This window comes from Pezoporus flaviventris, unplaced genomic scaffold (genome assembly GCF_033815535.1).
Source record: "Pezoporus flaviventris isolate CSIRO_AGI_PZ_B2104156 unplaced genomic scaffold, CSIRO_AGI_Pfla_v1 ptg000015l, whole genome shotgun sequence".
Classification (NCBI taxonomy): Eukaryota; Metazoa; Chordata; class Aves; order Psittaciformes; family Psittacidae; genus Pezoporus; species Pezoporus flaviventris.
This window is the reverse complement of record NW_026892563.1, coordinates 4,558,566-4,580,903: the sequence shown is the minus strand read 5'-3', so window position 1 is coordinate 4,580,903 and position 22,338 is coordinate 4,558,566. Positions and strand designations below refer to the sequence as shown.

The window sequence follows — 22,338 nt, the reverse complement described above, 5'->3', positions numbered from 1 at the left end:
GCAACTGAGAATAAGGCAATTTGGAATGCTTGCAAACAGATGATTTTTTTTTTTTTTTAAGTTATTGTTCTTTTTAGGTTAGTTTGCCCTGTTTTTAGTTTACGTCCACTTCCCTCAGTCAGCAGAACTGTGGGAGAACAGGCTAGGTTTTCTTTTTATACATGCATTAATATTGGAATTGTTTGTGAAAAACTTACCTGGAGGCACATACCAATAACACTCAGTTACGACTTACTTAACTGCTCATAAATTTAACTGTTTGGGTCAAAGTTACTAAAGGCAATATATGAGACAACCTCAGTTTCATCTTTCATAATGTTCACTCCCTGAACCATTAAGAGAAGGCTTTGGTAGTCCTTAACATGGTCTTTCCACTTGCAAAGAGTATTCATACTTCAGAAATTCAGCATGTATTTTTAATTCATTCTCAAGAGTTTTGATAGTGTTTTTCTTTTAAACATGCCTTAAAACTGATGTCAGTGTTTCTTGCCCTGTAATTATTGTTTGCCAACATCAGGAGCAGGTTCCCAAAATAATCTTTCCTTACATGAGCAGATCTTACCCGCATGATTTGTTCCAGTAAAATGAGTTATGTGTTTTAAATACTGCCTCTGAGATAAAAGGAGATTACAGCATCAGACCTCCCACAGAATTTGTCTGTCAGCTCAATTGTTTTAAAAGCACAGGCCCAGCCTGCTCTACCAAGTTTTGCCTGTGTAGCTGTAGTGGTTCAAGACCTGAAAATTTGTTAGACATTTGTTGATGGCAAAGTCTTAGATGACGATACAACTCTTCTGTATACAAAGAGGACAACAGTTTTGTCTGTGTCATGTGGTGAGGAAGGTAGTGTAGCTGTGTGAATTTAAAAAGAAAAAAAGAGGAGAGAAAATGAAAGATTGGCACCTTCCATTAGCACATGGTGCACGCAATTACTCTGCAGGCAGAGCCACAATGGCAGATGCACTATGGCATAGATGGATCTACGTTTGCTCATTTAAAAAAATTTTCTGTCTTCCTTGCTGCTATGTAAAAAACACAACCAATAACCAAACGTGGAAAACAAGCAAACAACCCAATTAATTATATCCTGTAAACAAAAGAGAGTGTGTGGAGCTGCTTGTGCCTTTAACCTGTTATTTCAGTGGTATGACTCCACTACAAATTGCCACTTTCCTTTTACTTCACTGGAAACATAAGCTATGAATGTTTATTTTTTTTACTAGCAGCTGAGTTAAATGGCTATTATGAAGAATGATAATAGAACAGCAGCATTGAGATATATCTGAAAATAAGCTGCTTCTAGCTGTCACTTAGGGTTTCTTCACGAAGTATCTCACCACAGAACCAGCTCAGAGCTGCCTACCACAATCTACTCTTCTCTTTGAGATTCCATCTCATTAAATATAGTCAGGGGTTACAAAGATGGTACTGGGTGCAAATGAAACTGTGAGGCATTTGCTAGGAAGCCCCCCTTTACCTACCTTCCATCTTTTAATGTCCTGAAGTTTATTGAGCATCATTCAGTTATTTTGCAAAATTGTGAGAATGCAAGTAAGATACTATTTAAACTTGTCATAGAATGAATGGTTTCTGATATGCAGGGGTTATTGGACAGGATGGAAGTGAATTAAATTATAATTGAATGCAGCATCTTCATTCCCAGGAAATAGTCCTTGCATTGCAAGAGTTTTTTAACATCTTCTGAAGTATCACTAACATGTCCTAATGGAGAGAGTCCAGTGACTCTCCATTTACAACAAGTAATAAGCTTTCTGTAGACACTGCATATTAATAATACAGTAATGATGTGGCATTTGGTCTACTTAAATGAAAGTAAGGTCTCCTTGCTGACACCAGGTGTAAGGTGCTTATGTTGTCAAAGATATAACCACAAAGCGTGAGCACCATGTAAATGATTTTCTATTCCTATCTATTAAAGCTCTAGAAGCCAGAGGAATTATCAGTTCGAACACTGTAAAACTCACCTTGCATTTAACAGAGAAGGGCTACAAAAAATAATCAAAGTTGCCTGCCAGCTTCCATGCAAATAAATGTGGCAAAGCTCTTCAGCCTGAAAATGTGACTGAGGGGAGAAAAGATAGAGGCAGGGAACAGGTGACTATGAATGAATTTACTGAAGCTTCCAGTACAAAAATACCAAATTACACAAGGAGGAGGCAGGTGCTGAACAAACAAAATGAGATAATGCATCACTAAACTTGCACTTAGGCTGTAGAGCACCCTGCTACAGGATGATGCAGATCTCAGCAGCTCACCTTGATCCAAAATACAAGGCTAATTTGACTTGCTTGACTAATTGCAAAATGTAAATGCCTAGAAAATAATGAAGGCACAGATGAAGGGAAATCTGTCAGGGAAAGACAGAAGTACATTTGCACAAAGTCTTTGTCTAGCCATCTGATTATTGGCAAAACTAAGCAAACTTCTAAAAGTAATTTAATGGATTAACCAAAATGAAAAGTTGCTATGTAAATTACTTGCTCTCTTCTCCCAGTTCTAGTTAATACTGACAAGAAGCTGGAAAGAATACAAGCAATTATATGCAGACTGAAAGAGGTGTGATAAATTATTTCTGGGATTTAATAATTTCTTGAAATATTTTATCTTATGCTCAAATGATCCCATCTTATGTTACTCACAAGATTTTTTTGTTAAGCTCAGCAACATTTTTTCTAAGCCACATAAAATGAAATAGTTACTCTTTGGGAAGCTACTGCTGTATTTCCCTTAATCTGTCAGCACGTGATATTTATGCATTTCTCTATGTGGCTTTGGTGAAATATTGCTGATTTTAATCTATTGTATTCAATGTATTTTCATATCCAGTGACTTAGAGGTCACTGGGTAATGGGAATATTGACAGGTCTGGTTGGCCATAAAGTGAACTTTAATGATGAGCGTTTACAAAAGCTGGACAGATGAGAAGCTTATAGAGGTGGTTCTTCATTGAGCAGAGGCTGGGGGAAAAATTTTAGTGTGGCAAAGGCATTTACATGGATTAAAAGCATCACTGTGTTTGCCTGGGGTAGGGGGAAAGATAGCTTCCTGCAAACCTGGCCTATTTTCTTCAAGTAATCTCCAAGGAAACAGCCTATGCTGAGCTAGGATCTGATTCCCAGTTGCAGGCCTCAGACCATAGCCATTATTGTTTTAACATTTCTGCCTTCATCTTTATCCCAGCAGGAATCAGGCTGTAAGGGCTGCTGTGTAACTTGACCTAGCTTGGAGATGAAAAGACAGGTTAGCACACAGAGATCACAAAGCCAGAAGCAAAAAGACAGTATTTAGAAAATAAAGGAGCTGGTGTGGTATGATTATGTGTAATGTTCTACACTGTGCAGCATGGGTGGCCTGATGAACAGCGTCTGTTCATGAAACCCAGAAACCTGGACTTGGTCATAGTTTCTCCATTTTTAACCTTGTCTGTACAGAGATGCTGTGATTTTCATCATTAAAATACTAGTGATGATGATTTCCTGCAACACTGAAGATTACAAAAAAAAAAAAAAAAAAAAGAAAGGAAAGAAAAATGGGGGGGGGGGGAAGAAGTCTGCATAAAATTTTAGTGCTTTCAGTAGACAAAATTAATAGTAAATCAGCAGAAAGATTTGAATCTTTAAGTCTTTGCTGTCATTTTACTACTGTACTCTGAGCTTTCCATGCAATAAGCCAGTGAGCCCATAGTCAGCAGCAATTAGGCATGACATGTCTTAAAACATCTCAGGGATGCTAAAGAAAATAAAAGCATTCAGCATCTAAAAGCTGAAAAAAGTGTAAAGGGGGAAAGAGTTTCTGTTATGATAGACCATGGATACTCAAACTGGTATGACAACTGTGCATCACACGAGCGGTCACTGTCAAAACCCAACCAAACCACAGCTGCAAGGCCACAGGGTCCCAGTTAAATTGTGGTAGAGGCAAAGTGAATGATAGATTTCCTTCGGCTTGCCTCAACCATCACCTCATCTCACAAAAACAAAGCAACCCAAAATTCAGCTATGATTTCTTAAAGATTTCAAGCCAAGAGCAGTAGAAGCATGTTTTTTCATATCAGACCATATGGAAGGTAATAAATATCTGGTTCTGATCGCTGATAACATCCTACATAGGCATGGGCAGAAAATACAGTTTCTGAAATCAAGTTTCCTGACAGATAATGCCACGTCATTCTTCATACATCCTTACTCCCTCTCTTGTACCTTTAGGCTGTAAGCTCTTCAGAGCAATTACTCTTGTAGTGCTCTGATTGCAGAGCGTTAGTACTATTACAGTATGTGTCAGACCAGAGAAAGGAGTTGCAGCCTGGTTAGCTTTAGTTAGGTGGGGCTTCTGGTTGCATTCTTGCATTGTTTTGAATGGCTCCTCGAAATTATATAAGATACTGATTAAAAACACAGCAAAACAACCCGCAGTCCCACTGATGTCAGTGGAAAGAGCTGGTGCTTATGAAGAGGTGGCTCATTTGAAACTTTCCAAATCCCAGTTATTTTTCCCAGCTATTATTTACAGGTAGCAGAACACATTTTGCATCTTGGGCCTTTGGAGTCATTGAGACCTAACAAAGGATTAAGCTGCTTGTACCATCAAACCTGACTTTGTTCTGCAAACAGGAAAAAAAAGTTGTAAATGCACCCACCTCAAAAATGTTTGAGCTTCTCAACAAAGAATTAGGTTGCATGATGTGTTTGGAAAGCTTTCTTTTCCTCATCATTTTACCTTGTGTGAATTGTGTATGCTCCAAAAGGGGTGACCAAAAAGCAAAACACCTTAGAGAACAAACCAGCATTAAGCCAGGTTATAGCATCCTGCACTAGCTAGATGGTTCTTTTTGAACTACTTGATGGAAAAATATTTTTATTTTCTTTGTGTTTTTTCCTCCTTCCAGACTCTGACAACACCTGCTCCATTTGCCGATGAAACAAGCTGTCAGTGCCAAGCTCCCCATGAGAAGCTAACCATCGCACAAGCCCGCCTGGGAACACCAGGTATGTGGAGAGAACTGCATCAGCAGTGGGTGCTCCCAAAGCACAGGCTCTCCCTTATATCTGTCAATGCCCACTTGTGCCTTCCACTTGGAAGCAGAAAGGCCAGTCTGGTATCTGGTGCTGTCAGGTAATGGGGAAGAAAGCAGCAACTATAGGGCCATTATCTTCTGTTAGAGAAAAAAACAAGAGAAAACATTTCAAGTTAGAGTTTGATGTTTTCATGGATGTCCACATGTTGGTCAGAAGGAAGGCTTGTCAGCCCACTTCAGACAGCCTGAAAATTGTTTTGTGTAGTGGCTACCTCCTGGATTCTCTTCCCATGTTGCCCCTGTATGCTGGAAATCTTATTTCGCTAATGTTCTTGTTGATCACGTCAGATCTTCAGTGGCCTTAAAGGCCATTTGCTGTCTGCAAAGAAACCATGCCCAATTTCTTTATCTGAATGTTTGTGACTGGGCTGCAAAAATGGGATGATTTCACATAAAGTCCCAGATATGTACTTCAGCGCCCCCTAAATTACAAGAGACTTAAAAAAAAAAGCACTTTTGTTTACTTACTTTACTTATTTAAAATAAGCTTTCAAAACGTGTACACTCTATAGGGGTAAGCCGCAGCTTTCCAGTCAGCTCTGCAAGGAACAGTGTTCTCCCTGGGATGTCCTGACAGCAGAGACATCTCTCTGTAGCACTGAAGTACAGTCCACGAAGGCTGGAGCTCTGTTGCTCTCATCTCCACTGTCCTTTTGCTTGGAAATGGCACAGCTGTTACTTGTGTCATTTGGTAAAGCAAGTCCTTTTTCTGTTTGGAGCCTGCTGCTGAAGATGTCATACAGAAAGTAAGAGTTATAAAGGTAATAGCAGGAGGATGGTAAGAAAAAGACATCATAGGCTTGTTAGAGAGAAAAGCTTGGTGGAAGTATGAAAGAAGGGAGGTGAAAGTTTATGTAGAAGACATAAGCAATACGTTTTTACAGCACTAAGCTGTGAAAAAAAGAAAGTCACAGACAAGAGAGGAGGAAAAGGGAGATGATATGAAAAAATATGGGAAAAAAAAAAGAAAAATCCAGAAGGTAGAACTGACTAGAAAGGCAGAGAGAAAAGAACAAGGCATATGGTGGAACCCTGAATGAGGCAGGAAGATGACATTTTTGCTAAATTAGAATATAGGGATGATGGATGATAATAAATAGGCTAAGTCTGAGAGAAAACAGCAGAGAGCAGAGAGAAGGACAAGTAATGAGCAGGATAAAACACTCCAAGTCTACCCATGGTGCCTTTGAGCATCAGAACTGGGGTGAATCTCCACAATCATCTGGGAACAAAAGCCTGTCCAGTACAATTAAGTGCAACTTGTTTGGGTCTGAAAAATTACTGTTGTGTTTCTTTTTCCACAGTTGACAGACCTGTCAGAGTGTATGCAGATGGGATATTTGACCTCTTCCACTCTGGCCATGCTAGAGCTCTTATGCAAGCCAAAACTCTATTTCCAAATAGCTACTTATTAGTAGGAGGTAAGATCAGAGTTATTTATTGCACTGAATTTTTGCTTCTGTGCTTCAGTATCAGAGAGTTATTGCCATACCCATACCACCAGTTGTTTATACACTATGACTTTGAACGCTGCTTTCACTCTGGGGGCTTTCTATAGGCCATTTGCCTTGAATTATATCTTACAATTGCATCAATTAAAGTAAAAGTCAAATTCTGCCCTCAGCAGTACAGGCACAATTCCCATTTAGTTAAAGCAGGTGCCTGCATGACTTTGAGCTTAGAATAGCTCCATATGAATAATTTACCTTTTTCAGTTATTCACTCAAAATTGTTCAAAGATGGAGATGAGTGAATGAGATCAACCACTCATTTATTTCTGGCTTCTCAGTCCCTCTGCCAGCCAGGCACAGCCCACGGCTCCTGCCTGCCAGGTCAGTGTGTGTGTGCAGACCTAGCCTTCATCAGGAGAGAAGCTAAATCTGGCCTCTTATCATTGGAGGCCCAAATATAGGTCATGATTTGAATGTAGTTTTTAGCTCACAAGTGTCCCTGGGCAGGTTACTTTCTTATAAGTATTTTTGCTATGAGTATCTTCTTTTCTTGCTGTGTGGTTGCCTAACAGCTGTTCAGCAGTTGGTGTGCGCCTGAGTTGTCACTGGAGGGTGGCTCTTTCCTGCCTAGCTCTACTCTCCTGGGGCGTCATAAACATACATTTTGGTTCCAGTTTCCCTGCACTTTTGGGGCTCAGATATGCCTCTCATAAACATTTCACAGCAACCTTCAGCTACTCAAATGCTTGCAGCAGTGATGATAAAGCAAATGTGAATGCAGCCTTCAGACACTTACTAAGATGCATTGTTTTGCATCTTTGTCCCACATCAGTTGAAAGGGGAAGAAAAAAACCCCAAGATAGAGGAAGAGGAAAAGCTCCTTGTAAACACACTTTTTGGGTTTACTCTTAAATTTATGAAATAAGGTAATTCCCTCGGAGGGAAAGGAGACATCCCTTTGTTATGAAGGAAACATTATGACTCTTGTTTTCTTGTTGAGCCATATAGCTTGCAGAAGAAGCAGGTGGGGGTGCAAGACTGTGAGGTTTAAAAAACCTCCAAGTTACATAGGTTTTGTTGTTGCTTTTAAAGGAGTGGGGGGTGTCCCAGATCAGTAAAGGAGCTCTGGGGCAAAAGCCTGGCTCCTTTGAAATTCATGACATACCTTCATTTTGCCCTTATTTTTGGAGTGAAGGACAAAGCAGCCAGCACTCATCAGCACCTTTTCCCAGCAAGGCACTGTGTCTTAGCATGTTTGAAAAATGGGCGCCTTTCCACACCCACATACAATTTGTGCTGCAAAAGCACTGGTGTCATAAGTCTTTGTGGGCACCACAACCAACCCCTTCTGTTTCTCATTTTGAAGACAATTATTTGGAGCTACAATTGTTATTTTTTAGTAGACCTTTATACCTTCCCAAATCAATCATTAGAGCAGGATGACAGAATCAAAGGGAAATGAAGATATTGTATCTGCACTGCACATTAACAAAAGTAATCAGAAATAAGATCAAACCTTTCTACAGAATTCAAGCAAAAATTACTGCTTTCCAATAATTTTAGTAGAGCCTTTTTCCAGAAGACTGTAGCTTTAAGGTGACATAAAGGCTGTAAATAAGTATAAATACAATCTAAGATGGGATCTTCCTACTGAAAATGCATTGATCTCCATTAAATTTCTTGTCTGCAGGCATCAAAAATGACATAATAGGATTGAGTATCATTCTGCTAGTTGAAATTCATATGTGTATTATCTGGCTTTGGATTTTGCATGCACTCCAGAGCCTTCCTACATTTTTGCTACTATAAAGGTCCTTAACGACCATCACAGCAAGAACATCCATTGTAGTTCTCAAAAAAGGGCAGCATCTTTGCCAGCACCTTGCCTGATAGGTTGATGTTTTCAAATTAGAAAGAAGCAGCAGCTGTAGGGCTGCTGTCACACTTCCCTGCAGCACTAATAACATTGCATTTATCACTTGTCAAGTATATTTACTGTTTGTCTCAGTGTCACAGATGAGTGAGATCCAAAGGCACAGGTTTGACATGTGTTGAAGGACCACCACTGTCAACCCAGCTATAAATGGGTATCACATTATTCCATCTGGAGTGTCAAATGACTATTGTAGCTGTAATATTGGACAGTTACAATGGGGATGAGTCACTGTTTTATGCAACATTCTGAGAAACATAGAAAGATAATACCCAACTTTTATAGTCCTCTGGTAACATGGGTGTTGCTTCCCTTCATTTTAAAAGCAATGTGACAAAGTATTAAGGACAGAGTATCAGAGGTAAGGACACAGGATTTACAGGCTTTTAAATCTGCCCATTCCACTAGGGCATAGGGCTTCTCCCAGTCCTTTCTATGGATATTCCTTCTGTGATTTCCTATTTAAACATGGAACAAGCCTTACTTCTCTTTTTGTAAAACCTGCTGAACTCAAACCTAAATTCAGAGGCAGATTCCTATAAAATGTGCCATGGCCTGTTTTCCATCAGTGTCTAGTGAGAAACTGTTCTGCTGGGATTTAAATCTTTGTTGGCAAGTTCATCATTTAGAGTATCATTTACATAAGCACAAAAAGTGGGAAGGCCCAGAAAAGCTGAGGGGTCTCCATCTTCAGGAACTCAGCTGGATGAGGCCCTGAGCAATCTGCTGTGTTCGACCTTGTTGTAAGGAGCGAGGTTGCATTAGGTGATGTCCACTGGCGCTTTCCTGCCTCGACTGTTTTGTTAAGTTTGCAAACATTCTGTGATTGCCAAAACTGCACTTCTGAACTCTTTCTAAAGCACTAACCATTGCCCCTGAAATTTCACAGCCCATGAAACCCCCGCTTACAGTGGGATTGAGTTGCCTTAACATGGGCATACTGGACCACCAGTGATGTTCAGCAGTGTATCACTGGGCCTCTGGCTACAGCTGCAGAAAGGAAAGGCTCTCTCAGAAGTCTATGGTTGTACCTGCTAACCCTGAGCAGAACTCAGATGCCCTGGAGCACCCCAAAATTAGCTAAGCTAGTAACTAAGTCCTTAATGGAATAATTAAGAAATAATCAGCTGCTGGTTATGCTAATTCTACTTATTGTGGGGCCATTTTGTTTATACTTCCATATTTCAGTTTGCAGTGATGATTTAACTCATAAATTCAAAGGCTTCACTGTGATGAATGAAACTGAGCGATACGAAGCCCTCAGACACTGTCGCTATGTGGATGAGGTCATCAGAGATGCACCCTGGACACTGACACCCGAGTTCCTTGAAAAACATAAGGTACATTTCTCCCCGTATTCTTCCCTTGCCCTTTGTAGACTGACAATTAAGAATTAACAGCAAGTCTGTGAAATCCTATTAGGTGTAACAAATTATTTAATTCAGTTAATTTCAGTCACTGAAAAAAACACTGTACATGGTGCATTTTGCCTCCACCTTTTTCAGCAAATGTGTTTGTCTTGCCTTTTTTTTTTTTCCTCAATACACTGAGATGATTCTTGTAGTGGGAGTTTTGAATGGCAAAGTAACACTGAAGAATTATTCACAAACTGACTTCCAGGGAAGGAGATCATAAACCACAAAAGTTATCATGTAATGACTAAAGTCCCAAATAAAAGACACATTTCTTATTAATGGCAACAGATGAAATAATTGGCCAGAAATACATAAAAATGTCATGTGTCCCCTTAGAGGCAGGATAGAATTTCTTACATGCTATTGACTGTCTTGAAATATATATGAAACTTAACAAAGCATAAATAACTCAGATATATGTTAGTACCCACATCATTGGGTGACAAAAAGACAGTACTAGGTATACACATATATATACACAGCCCTAAGGAGGCAGAATAAAGAATCCTGCCCCCATGGTTTTGAAAGCTTTGCCACTTGACTTATTTCTTCCAGTAGCAACAAAAGTAGGAACAGGCATCTTCATTTTCTACAGAATGTCGCACAGAGCCAGTCAGAATGATGTGTTCATGGCAATGCTTCTGGAGACAAGGTTTCTGTTCTTTCATATTGATCATGCAACACAGCAGTTGTAGGCCTAAATCTAGTGCAATATTCTAGGCGATGGCTTTAGAATGAGAATGTCAAAAGCAAGTCAGCTGAAGTCGAGAAAAGAGATGATCCTCCACATCGACCCCTTACTGAACCAGAATTCAGTGATGGTGGCATGTGATTCTTCTTCTGTTCACTGGCAGATTGACTTTGTAGCCCACGATGACATCCCGTACTCTTCCGCTGGCTCGGATGATGTATACAAACACATAAAGGAGGCAGGTAAGGGCAACTTTTCATTTTTAGCACCTTCATTTTCAGCCTCAGCTCAAATTCTTTTACTGCCTTTTGACCACAACTGCTGGGAGAGAAGGAGGAGAGATAATATCACATTCTCTTACACCCTAATAGTAGGTACTGTTGACTCCAGCAGGAAGATTCACTTTGTAAAACCACAAAGAATGTCCTTAGCTGAATTCCTGCTATAACGCCCAGGAAACCATTCAGATCTGTCATGAAACAGTCCCATCTGGGCTTTTAAAGCAATTTATGTGTCCCTAAGTAAAAGCTTTGAGTGGGTGAAAATGAGTTTTTTTCTTACAGCAGCCCAGCCAACTTCAGATATTTGTTGGTAACTGTGAACTGATGACTCCTTGACACAGCCCAGTCCTGAATATGGGCAAGCATAGGCAGCCTTCTAGAGTCATTAGGATCCACTTCTGCTTTGCACTGTGGGTTCTTTTCACTGCTCAAGGAAGCTGAATTAATTCTGAGGAGATAATGTTAACCCACTTTTGCCAGCAGCAGCTATCCTAACACAGTAAACAGTGCCAGAGGAGGAACTGATCATACCTTCCTCCTCCTGCTCCCTAGAGGTGCTGCTTTGAACTTTGGCAAATCCATCCTCTCTCTGTAAACAAAAACATGTATATTGGAGGCTTAAAAAAAACATCCAGAGCAAGCTTGTCATGCAAAGTGACCTTCTCAAGGTATACAATGTATTCAACTGAGCTGCAAGAATAAGCTTTTTATAGCAGCAGTTCTTGATCTTTTTCTACTTGCAAACCTCACTGTGGTGTCAGACTCACAACCCTTTGGAAACTGCTGTCCTACAGTTTCAGAGCCAGCACCAACTGACTTCACTAGGCAATGAGTACTCCCATTTTTCCACACCAGGTTGCTGGAGAGCAGAGAAGCAGATGGGAACTGTGGAGCTACTTGTGTAGAGTCCCATGGGCTCCCATTTCCCCACTCTCTTCAGTGGGTGGGATGGCACAGGGATGTTAAGCTGGATAACTGTGTGCTGACTAAACATCTGCACATCTGAACAGTTAGTTTGGAAAACATGAATCAGTCCAACATGTGAAACATATGAAAGCAACATCAGTGACAAAAGGTAACGTTCTCATACATGGGTTTGTGAACCTTCTTAAAATCAGTTCTGCTTTTTTTAGCAAGGGTAGAGTTTGGATTTGTTCATGTATTCTTGTAGCTCTTATCTATAAAGGCTTCTGGCTCAAAGTGGGTTTCACTGCTTCCAAAAATAGTTCCTTGAGTGACTGCTGCAAGCCTGAAAAGCACGATCAGGGAAACCTCTCTGCTCATGATTAAAATAATCTACTTTTAGCAGAGTATTAATTAGAGATCAGAAAGAAAAACTATCACATAGCAGTTAGTCACAAGAGACTGCTAAGCTGCTTGATTCCTTCTCCAGATCTTTTTCTAACCCTATGAAACTAGGTAGCAATGCCTGTCTACTTCAAGAACATGGGAGGATTAATTTGCTGGTAGCTATAGCACACTTTTAAGACAAAGCACTACTTTTTTTTTGCAAAACCATTTCCAGTCTTATCTCTCAGCTCCCTCTCATCAGCAGCTTGATGTTGCAATTACCCATGAGAGAAGTAATTTTTTTTGTAGCCCTAAATAACTACTAAACCAAGGTGTGCTAGCACTCTGCTATTATTGCCTTTGTGACTTGCATTAACAGTTCAAGTGAGTTTGTCTCAATGAGGAGCAATTAAAAAGCAGTATATAACCCAGCTGTGTTGATGAAAATACAAGCACTATTAATAAGCAGCCAGTTTTCTTAGGGACTGATCTGTTAGAGCAGGGAGAGAGGTTATGCAGCCACTGACATGGCCCAGTGGACATGAAATGGGGGTTATAGAGATTGATACCCTCAGTCCCTGTGGTATATCCATGCTTGTTCACACTGCCATTATGCTTCACCTTTCTGTTACAAGCTACTGGCACCTCCACGGTGTTTTCCAGTTCTTGTAATGCATCTTTTACCTGAAGGCACTTCCTGGCTTTGGCCAAGGCCAGGAGTTGGTCTGTTTTACTCAGCAGAACAAAGACTGTCAGATGGTGCAGTGCAGGAGTGGAGGAGAGAGTGGAAATATGCAGGAAAGCAGCAAATGCCCTATTGATAGCATGAGTGGAAGCCAACCCCCAGCTCCTTTATGTAACATTAAATAATACACTTATGGAAAGAACTGCTCAGTGAATTGCCACAGCTGTGAGGTTTAGCCTTCCCAGCTCTGGAGCACCTGTCAGTCTAATAACTTCCACATCATAGCTGACACTGAAGTTGTAGCCTTTCTGAAGCTTCCTTCTGAAGACTTGAGGGAAAATGAACAGTACAGCAGTTCAGTATCTTCTAGTGCCTTCCCAAAGCTCACACAGGAACAACAGGAAAGAACTAGGAATAAGACAGGTAGAATTGCAAGTCTCTTCCCTTTGGTCAGGTGTTTCTGTGTTCATCCTCAGCCACCTGCTGCAGTGCCTGATCCTAGTGGGCTTTCTCAGCAGGCTTTGTTTTCCCACTTTGCTCAGGAATGTTTGTACCAACACAGAGAACTGAAGGTATCTCCACATCTGATATCATCACAAGGATCGTGCGGGACTATGACGTGTATGCCAGACGCAATCTCCAACGAGGATACACCGCCAAAGAGCTGAATGTTAGTTTTATAAATGTAAGTACACGGATCTGCATTTGCCTCCGAGACGCTCTTCCTAGGACCCCAAATGTAGAGTAAAGCTTATGAAAGAATGTCTTCCTCCTGCTGCTTTTAAAATAGCTAGGAAGAGCTTAATTTAAAAGAAACTGGTAAGCTGAGGGTTGTTTTAATTGCTCCTATTAATTAGCAGCTTCATTTCCATCTTGTGCTTTTATGTTTATAACAAAAGCTGCTGCTCCCCTTTCCTCCTTGAGCTGTAGGTGGTCTAATGACAGACTAGGAAGGAGCTGAGCCCACCCCACCACTGCAGGCTTCTCAGCCACTCAACCAAGACACAATTTCTTTATTCCCATTATGAGAAAACAGCACAGAAAGCAAAGATTGTGATATGCAAACTTCCTCTACCCTGCAACAAAAAGTCCACCAAACCAACCACTAAGCAGTGCCATTACTAGAGAAAGCTAAAATGGTTTTTAAAGGATAAGGAAGTGTGTTAGGTAGTTGGTATATACATGATGCTGAAGAAACCAGAAACTGTAATTGTAGGGCAAGAGCACCATTTGAAAGCATGGCTCAAATTATTCAGCTTCCATGTACAGAATTGCACCTTACACTCCACTGAGGAGCGAACACTTGACAGAAATGAGTTTACTTTCCTTCATTTTCTGTTTCAAGTCTTAACTTAAAGCCTTGAGATAACCCACATAACTGAAATCACCCTTGTAACTGGGCTGACTTGCAGCAGCCTGATTGTGATGGACTGAATTGTGTCATTTCATAAGGGTTTTGTGCACTGGATTATTGTTTTGAAGTCTGACAGGTAAATAACAGATCACAGGGTGTTTTTCACTGGGCTTTTGTTTTTAGCCTTCTACACCTCTACAAATCCTGCTTGTAAGTACTCCACCCAGAAGGATCACTATTGCAAATATCCATTAAATTCAGGCATGCTGCACTGAATTTAATGTTGGAGCTCTCAAATTTACCCTTTAGCTGCTCTGAGGTTAAGATACAGTTGCATAAAGTATACTTCGCCAGCCTCAGGCACTTATGTATCCTGAAGTCTCTCCTGGCAGTTGGTTATTTAGCTAATAGTAATTTAAATGCAGAAATAGTTATTTGCACCACAGACTGTGTTTCAAGGTTAAAACCGCAGGATTTCACAAAGGCAGAATAGTGCTGGTTTCCTCACTAAAGGAAGGGTTGATCACCTATTAGGTGTAAAATGAGTTTGATTTCTTTGGACCTTGGGGATTTTGTTTGCCCTTGTGGCCTGCAAAGGCAGTTCTTCTAGAGATTCATGAGCTAGAATAAACCCCACCTCAGCACTAAACATTACTTCTTTTAAAAGTAAATTCAAGTGCCCATTAAATTAAGTTTGAAGGAAATTAAAAGCTAATAGTGATCTGTGCTTCTACAAAAGACCATTACACCTTCAAGGGCACAGCATTAGCTGTGTGTGTTTGCAGAGTACAGAAGCTTTTCAAGACAAAAGCCCTTTAACCTGAAGTATTTTAGAAGCTTGGCCCAAGGAAAGCTCCCTAACATTATCTTCTCTGTTCCTCTCTTGTTCTGCATTACTTGTCAATTAGGAGTTTACTCTCTTTTTCTGTGAAGTCTGCTGGCCACAAGGCACTGGCCTACACACATCTTTGTTGCAGCCAGAAGATGCTGAAGAGAGTTTTGCTTATGCTTTGCAGAAACCCAACCAAAGAGGCATTCTGGTCCAAGTTAACACCCAGGCTGGCAAGCCAGCAGCAGGCTGCATTTGCTAGGAAACCCAGGGAGATTTGCCTTCCACTTACTGCTAATTTTGAGCTGTTAATTTGTCACTTGTATCCTTCACAAGAGTCATAGAATTTTCAAAGTGCATTCAGTTTGAAAATATGGAAAGAGTCATGCAGTGGGTTAAACACAGTAATCACCCAGCACTGTCTTTTCAATATGTACCTTCAGCACTTCGTTCCACAAATGTTACATTTGCATTTATAAAAATAACATGGGAATAGTTAACCAAGGCCATATGTATTAGGATACATTAATGCAATTTGTTTCTTCTTCTCAGCTGGCAGTGGCCAATTAATTTCCAAGTCCCTATGTTAAACTCTGTCTGCACTTTTGAAACAGGAGAAGAAATACCGCTTTCAAAACCAAGTGGACAAAATGAAAGAAAAAGTCAAGAATGTGGAGGAAAGATCAAAAGAATTTGTTTACAAGGTGGAGGAGAAGAGCCATGACCTCATTCAGAAATGGGAAGAAAAGTCCAGGGAGTTTATTGGCAACTTCTTAGAGCTGTTTGGACCCGATGGAGCCTTGGTAGGTATTCTGCCATTCTAGGAAGTCTGGATGGCTTTTATTTCTCCTCCGTGACACAGGTCAAGAGCAGATTCTTTTGCTGCAGTCTTTGTTTTGAAAACCAGCACAGTAGGATAATGTCAGACCTGCTTGCTGAGTCCAGTACCTCATGCCAATACTGCAGTGGGAGGATTTGCACTTCTGACTGTTGCTTCTTTGTGGATAATTTCTATCTTTTGTCAAGGTGTGGTGCCGAATGTGATGCTGCATTCAGTAGAGCTATGTAACATCAGTACACAAGTAAACAGGCTAATACAGTCCATTGTCCCCATTAGCACTAAATGGGACCACACAGACATTAGAGAGGGATTACACACTGGAAGTGGTGAGGGAAAGAAGACCATAGAAAAGTTTTTCAGAAGTTATTTTCATGCTCTATACTCAATAGTAGAAGATGAAAATTTTCTAACTTGAAAAACTACTAATTTGAAGTTCCAAGAAGTGATTTTACACATCAAGTGGCCAGGCTCATCTGACTGACTGCAGGGAAGGCTTAGGAACTGAAGCACTTCAAAAGCTCTGCTTGGTACATGCTGGCTCCACAGAGCCCATTTATCAAAGGCCCCCAGGTGACTTGGAAAGGCAGTGGAGGGTCTGCAAAAGCATCCTTCTGGGGGGAAACCCTGGGGCCTCACCTGCTCAAACCAAAGTCATGCACTGAGTGAGTGGTGAGTTGGTGACACTTCGGAGCCCCAAGAGAGTCCTGGACCCCATCTTTCAGTTCTGATAGCTTGCCAAAGCCTTGAGAAGCTTCGTCTTTTTGTACTACTTCCCCTTGCTACATTGAAACCAGTAGCAAAGCTTAATTTATATGTAGAATTTATTTGTTCTTGGGCCTTCCCAGGCCTTCCTGTTGGGAGTCAGTCCTTTTCCAACAAGCTCTCTCTGTGCATCTGTGTTCTGGTGAAAGCCCAAGCCCCAGCCAGACCCTCCAGTGCAGGCATCATCTCAAATGTGCTGCTCTAATTGCAAGCTCTAAGTGAAGTTGTTGCTCTGTTCAAGGAAATGTGAGCGAGCATGGAGGAGAGCAGCAAGCACTGCAGGGTGAACTGAGGGGAGCAGAGTAAGAGCTAGACAAATGATCCTGCAGAACAGCAGGATGCTTCAGAGGTGCATTTTCAGATTGTGGCGCACAGACAGTCAGGCATCTGCCTCCTCACTTGAAAGTAAACTCTGTGCAGGAGGGTTGTGCAAAGCTTTCACTGCTCATGGATTACAGTTTGAGGCAAAGTGTCAACAGAGGCAGCAAGCCAGAAGAAACAGTTTAGGACTAACATGAAGCAGATACTATTGGAATAAAGAGTCAACACACGCATAATGTTCTCTTAGGTCCCTCTTTATCAGTTAATATCTGAACTTCCCATCACAAAAGGTACCTTGTGTTAAAAGGATCATAGCAGAGGTTTTGTTTATAAACAAACACTCAGGAAGAGTCACAGACCTGTGGTGAATTAAGTAGCCCACATCACAGGTGTGTCACAACTCAGTGCCGCTAAAGCACATAACATAGTACCTGCCTCTTACTGGAGTTCTCATCTCTTCTCAGCTATGACATGCCATATTGATTACCATTCAGTTGAGAAAACCCTCGAATTAGGCTGTGAAGGCTTCAGAACAGAAACTGCATCTTTATAATCTCTTTACAACATCTGCCATGCAAAGGCAGGTGCTCTCTGAATAACGTAAGTCCCAGCCATATAATCAAATAGCTTATTTTCCCTGGGGAGGGGAAGAGAGCAACTCTTCTGATGAAGAACCCAGGTTTACCTGCACTGACCACATCCACATGAAGCTTCTTCTCTTAAGTTATTCTCCATAGAGCTCGGCAACTGTTCCTCATGTGGGATGGTCCTGTGGCCGTAGGTGCTGAATAAATAAAACTAATGCTAACAGAGCACATGAAACTCGGAGGAGGTGAGATGAGTTTGCCTGTGCAGAGAGGAAAAGAATTTGAAAGCCTTGATCCCATCCCCTGGCTCTACCCACTCAACTGCACACTGGTGGCATTTTTAGAAGCCCTTTGCTGATGAACATTTTACCAAATCTGATTAGAGAAAAGCTGCTCTGCAACGGTCTCTTAAGAGCTGGGGGTGGCCTCCTGTTTCACAAGTTAGTGTTTGACCATGGGGCAGGGAATCTGGTGAAGTCACAGAGACCTTTGCTAAGAATAAGAGGATTGAAACCTCCTGACAGTGTTGTAGAAAAAGCGTCAGTGACAGCGAGCCGAGAGGTGGTGCAGCTTTTTTAAATACGCTTTGAGCCTTGGCAACAGGAAAGACTTTTAAAATAACGATAACTTGCTATTAGTGTCAAAACTGTTATTAACATTAATTTGCCTTATCACTGTTAGTTAGATGTTGCTTTTAATGTTGACATTAAAAGTACAGGAATCGTTATGGGCATGGTGGATTCCTAGATCGGTAATTTGCATGCCATTAATATGCTATTATTATTTCACAAATAATTATTATAATACGCTTTATGCTAGCATCATTTTTCTGAAAGGGCCACGTAGCCCACAGAAAAATGCCCATTTGTGAAAAAGGTCAAAATGTCAGTTTTCAAATGTCAAGACGTCTATAATTCATTGGCAATTCTGCCCACCTGCGTGTAGTTTTTCTGCAAGAGAGTCACATGTTCTGGCATGCGAGAGGACGACCACACACTAGGGGACCCTAATGGCAGAGACATGGCCCCGGGGAAGGGGAAAGCAGTAGGGTTCATTCCACCTCAGACACATAGGAGCAGGCAGCTGCACATAGGTCAGCAGAGAGAAAACAAGCTCACAGGGCAGGGTTTCTGTGCTAGTCTCCCTCAGGAGTGTACCTTCAAAGGGCCAGCTTCACCCTATGCAGTGCACAGAGGGAGTTTGGGATGGTTGCAAATGGCTGCATCACCTCAGACATCAGCAAGGGCTCAAGATAAATCCTGCAGGTTGCAACTAGAACCCGGGGACAGCGTTTAGGCCTCACCATGCGTCCACAGCCTGGACTTGAGCATGGCCTTGAAAGAATCAGCAGCTCAAAAGCAGCAGTCATGGAATCATAGAAGGGTGTGTTTTGGAAGGGACCTTAAGATCATCTAGTTCCAACCCCTCTGCCATGGGCAAGGGCACCTTCCACCAGACCAGATTGCTCAAAGCCCTGTCCAACCTGGCCTTGAACACTGCCAGGCATGGGGCAGACACAGCTCCTCTGGGCAACCTGTGCCAGTGCCTCAGCACCCTCTTAGTGCAGAGCTTCTCTGCAATGCCCAACCTGCACTTGTTCCATAAACTGAAAGAATGTCAACATGCAGGCAATAAAATTCAGAAATAAGCAAAATACTTCTGCCCAGTAGCAAGTTTGACAAAAGCAAAGCATTATCTCAGGACTGAGCAGGCACTTACCCTGCTGAAGGTCTGAGTGCTCCGGCTTGCTCAAGCAACAAGCTCTTTGCTGAAGCAGAGACTGGAAAGCAGGTGTCCTACAGCCTGGCTGAGGGCCTCAGCAGGAAGGGGAGATTCTCCTTTCCATCCCTTGACCATGTAAACCTGCGGTACAGTGAAGCTCCCTCTGCTACACGGCATACCAGCCAAGCTGGGACACCTCAATCTCCTCCAGCACCGGTACCACAACACCGTGAAGCATCCCAATGTCACCAAACTTCCTGAAGTGGCTGACTGATGAGGTGCCAGTGCAGTGGTTTGCTTGTTCAGGAAGGGGATGTTTCATATCAAACATCATATTTTTTGTTGGGGGTTACCTTCAGTGCGACATGACACAGACCAAATGAAGCAACAAAACCTCAGCTTCTCTGATCTAGAGAGCAACTTTGCAGTCCTACCACTGAATTTCAAATAGGCTCCGGGGCTTTGCCAGCCCTGGTGACTTCCTCACAACTCTCAGCAGCAGAAACCCTCCCCCCATCCAAATGCTTCCTGGCACCATTTATCAGGAGCAACCACCATCTGCTAACTACTGAGATTGTAGGAATCCTTGACTATTCTGGACCCAGCAGGAGTGCAGGGGTAGGTTACATGCCATAGGTATATGTGGGAGAATGCTATTAAGTGTGACTCCAGGCAGCAACTGCCCTATCATTCTGCACTGCAGTGACATCCAGGCTCTAAAACTTAATAAAAGCCAATGTGATAAAGATAAAAACAGTGTGAGGGAGCTCACAGGGGAACAGTTAAGTTTTGTACCTGTGCTCAGTCATTAGCCCCCAGGAGTAGCAAACACTGGATGGGAAAACCTTGCATCCGCCCCTCTGCTGGCAGGGAATAGTGCATTTCAAAGAGTGAGAGGAAGAGCAAGATGAACAGCCAGATGCTCCTTGGCTAGGAGGAAGGTCATCACAGAGCAGGGTTGCTGCAGGGGAAAGGGAGGAGGAACAAAATGAAAACTCAAGCTCAGCAAGCCTGTGGGCTGCAGCAGCCCAAGCAGGCAAAACCAGAGTACATCCTGCACAAGTTCTTTGTTCTCAGACCTCAACTTATTTTGCTCTCAAAGCATCAGTTTAACTTTGTCTGGGCTGGCTCTTCCATTCCAGGTGAGCATTGCCTATGAGCCGACCTCCAGTACTCCAGCCAATGCTGAGGCTTTTTGTTCCACCCCCCAGAAGAAGCAGTGGGACACTCACATTTTGCACATGAAGCCTGCAGCAGCAGCACAGCACAGGCCAGGCCAGGCCAGACCTCCTGTAACCCAGCCTGGCAAGGCCATGTAGGTGCTACCAAGCAGCAGCCTTTGCCTTAGCGTGGCAGACTGCTTGACTGGCAAGGTGGTCTCCTCCACCCCACCAGCACTGGCAGACCTTCATGCAGCTCCGCAAAGCAAAACTGACAATAAAGAGCCCAAAGCAGAACAGTGCCTGCACATGTTTCTCTTTTCAACAGACACCTGAATTCTGACATTCCCACCCCCAATTCAGGGTCTGGGTAGCACCAGCTCCAAGTAGCCGAGGATGTAGCTGACTCCCTTGGGAAGGGAAAGAAGAAAAAAGGCTGGGCCAGCCAGTAAAGCTCAGTGGGAGATGGGTGGTATGCCCCAGCACACTGAAAGGAAGAGGTCCTGGGAACAAGGAATGTTGAAAGCTCAGGCAGAAGACTGACCAACGTGTACGAAGAAATCCAAGTGGAGTTTTCCCTAGCTGGCTTAGGACAATACACACAGTATTCTCACACTAGGGGTGTCCAATCTAAAAACATTTGTCATGTAAAAACTGGGTTATCACGAGCACAGTAAAAGAGGCAAAGGCTAAGTGTGAGCTGGACTGGCCATGTTTCAGAGCAGAAGGCTATCCTCTGTCTCCCTGCTCTCCCCAGGTGACAGGCAGAGTGCAGCGCAGCACCTGCCTGCCCACAGGTGTAGATACCTTCTCTGTGCACTACTCAGAGAACATCTTCTCACTTTGCTTTTGCAGAAGCAGATGTTCCAGGAACGAAGCGGCCGAATGCTCCAGGCTTTTTCTCCCCGGCAGAGCCCCAACAGCAGTCCTACACGAGGCCGCTCTCCATCCCGTTCTCCATCTCCACCCTGGGTCTTCAATAAAGCCTCTCCTCCATCTTCTCCAAAAGCTGCCTCTGCCTCCCTCAGCAGCATGAGCGAGGGAGATGAGGATGAAAAGTAAAACAAAGATTTATTTTTTTAACCATGAGACAGAAGAACAAGCCACAAACTCAACCACTGGATGGGGAGAAGCGCGAGGAACATCAGGGGTATCTCTGACAGCGGGAAATGTGCTCTGGAAGATGCCGTAAGCAGATCAGAGCACAGCAAGGGAGATCTCAGGAAGAGCTTATCCCATCCCCACTCCCCGCGGTGCCCGGTGGCCCGACCGGCAGTGCTTGCCAGACACGGAACCAGGGTCTGACAGAAAACAGACACCTTTGTGCAGGCTCCTGTCTGTGTCTCACTGCTTACAGCTGCTGCAGCTGGGCCAGTGAGCTCTGCACTGAGCAGGACTGGCAGGGGAGCCCTGCTGGACCCAGTGCACAGGCAAGCAATGGCTGAAGCGTGTGGATGGAGGAGCTTTTCTGGCACGTGAAGGAATGGCACTGCTGCAGCAAGTTCACTGAGAAACAGGATGAAACTTTACTTCTTTTCTCAATGGGATCTGCCCCAGACCTCAAACCACACCAGTGAAATGGAGAGCCCTCTAGCCGAGTTGGTGGGAGTCAGTTGAATACATTGAAGCTACTGAATGCTGCTTGTTGACTGAGCCTCTGTAGAGGGTGGATGTAGAGTTGGGCTGTATTTACTTTACCAAATCGCTCTCCATGTTCCCAGTGCCTGAACAGCCACCTAATAACTGCTGGTTTGCTCCCTGGCTTTGCACTTTGGAGGCAAGAAAGTAAATGAAAACACAGCCGCAGCTGGCGTGTGTTGTTGAAATGACACAGTCTGAGGATGTTGGCAATCTTTACTGGTGAATTCTGAAAAACACATGGGATCCCAAGGCCTCAGGACATAGCCTCCTCAGAAACCCT

The 22,338-nt window shown here is 42.8% G+C and overlaps 1 protein-coding gene across 3 annotated transcripts in view; it reads left to right on the top strand.

Moving 5' to 3' along the window:
* Nucleotides 1–21,875, top strand: part of PCYT1B (phosphate cytidylyltransferase 1B, choline) — a 35,841-nt gene extending 13,966 nt beyond the window's left edge. For 2 of the 3 annotated variants that reach the window (XM_061453304.1, XM_061453303.1), the window contains exons 2-8: nt 4,907–5,006; nt 6,400–6,516; nt 9,668–9,819; nt 10,749–10,827; nt 13,384–13,526; nt 15,639–15,827; nt 21,273–21,875. In XM_061453304.1, the coding sequence (XP_061309288.1) occupies nt 4,907–5,006; nt 6,400–6,516; nt 9,668–9,819; nt 10,749–10,827; nt 13,384–13,526; nt 15,639–15,827; nt 21,273–21,479 (987 nt within the window). In that variant the 3' untranslated portion in view covers nt 21,480–21,875. Of the gene's footprint in view, nt 1–3,209; nt 3,262–4,906; nt 5,007–6,399; nt 6,517–9,667; nt 9,820–10,748; nt 10,828–13,383; nt 13,527–15,638; nt 15,828–21,272 lie in introns of those variants that run through there. The other variant, XM_061453305.1, reaches the window with a different exon arrangement.
* The last annotated feature ends 463 nt before the right edge of the window (nt 21,876–22,338 follow it).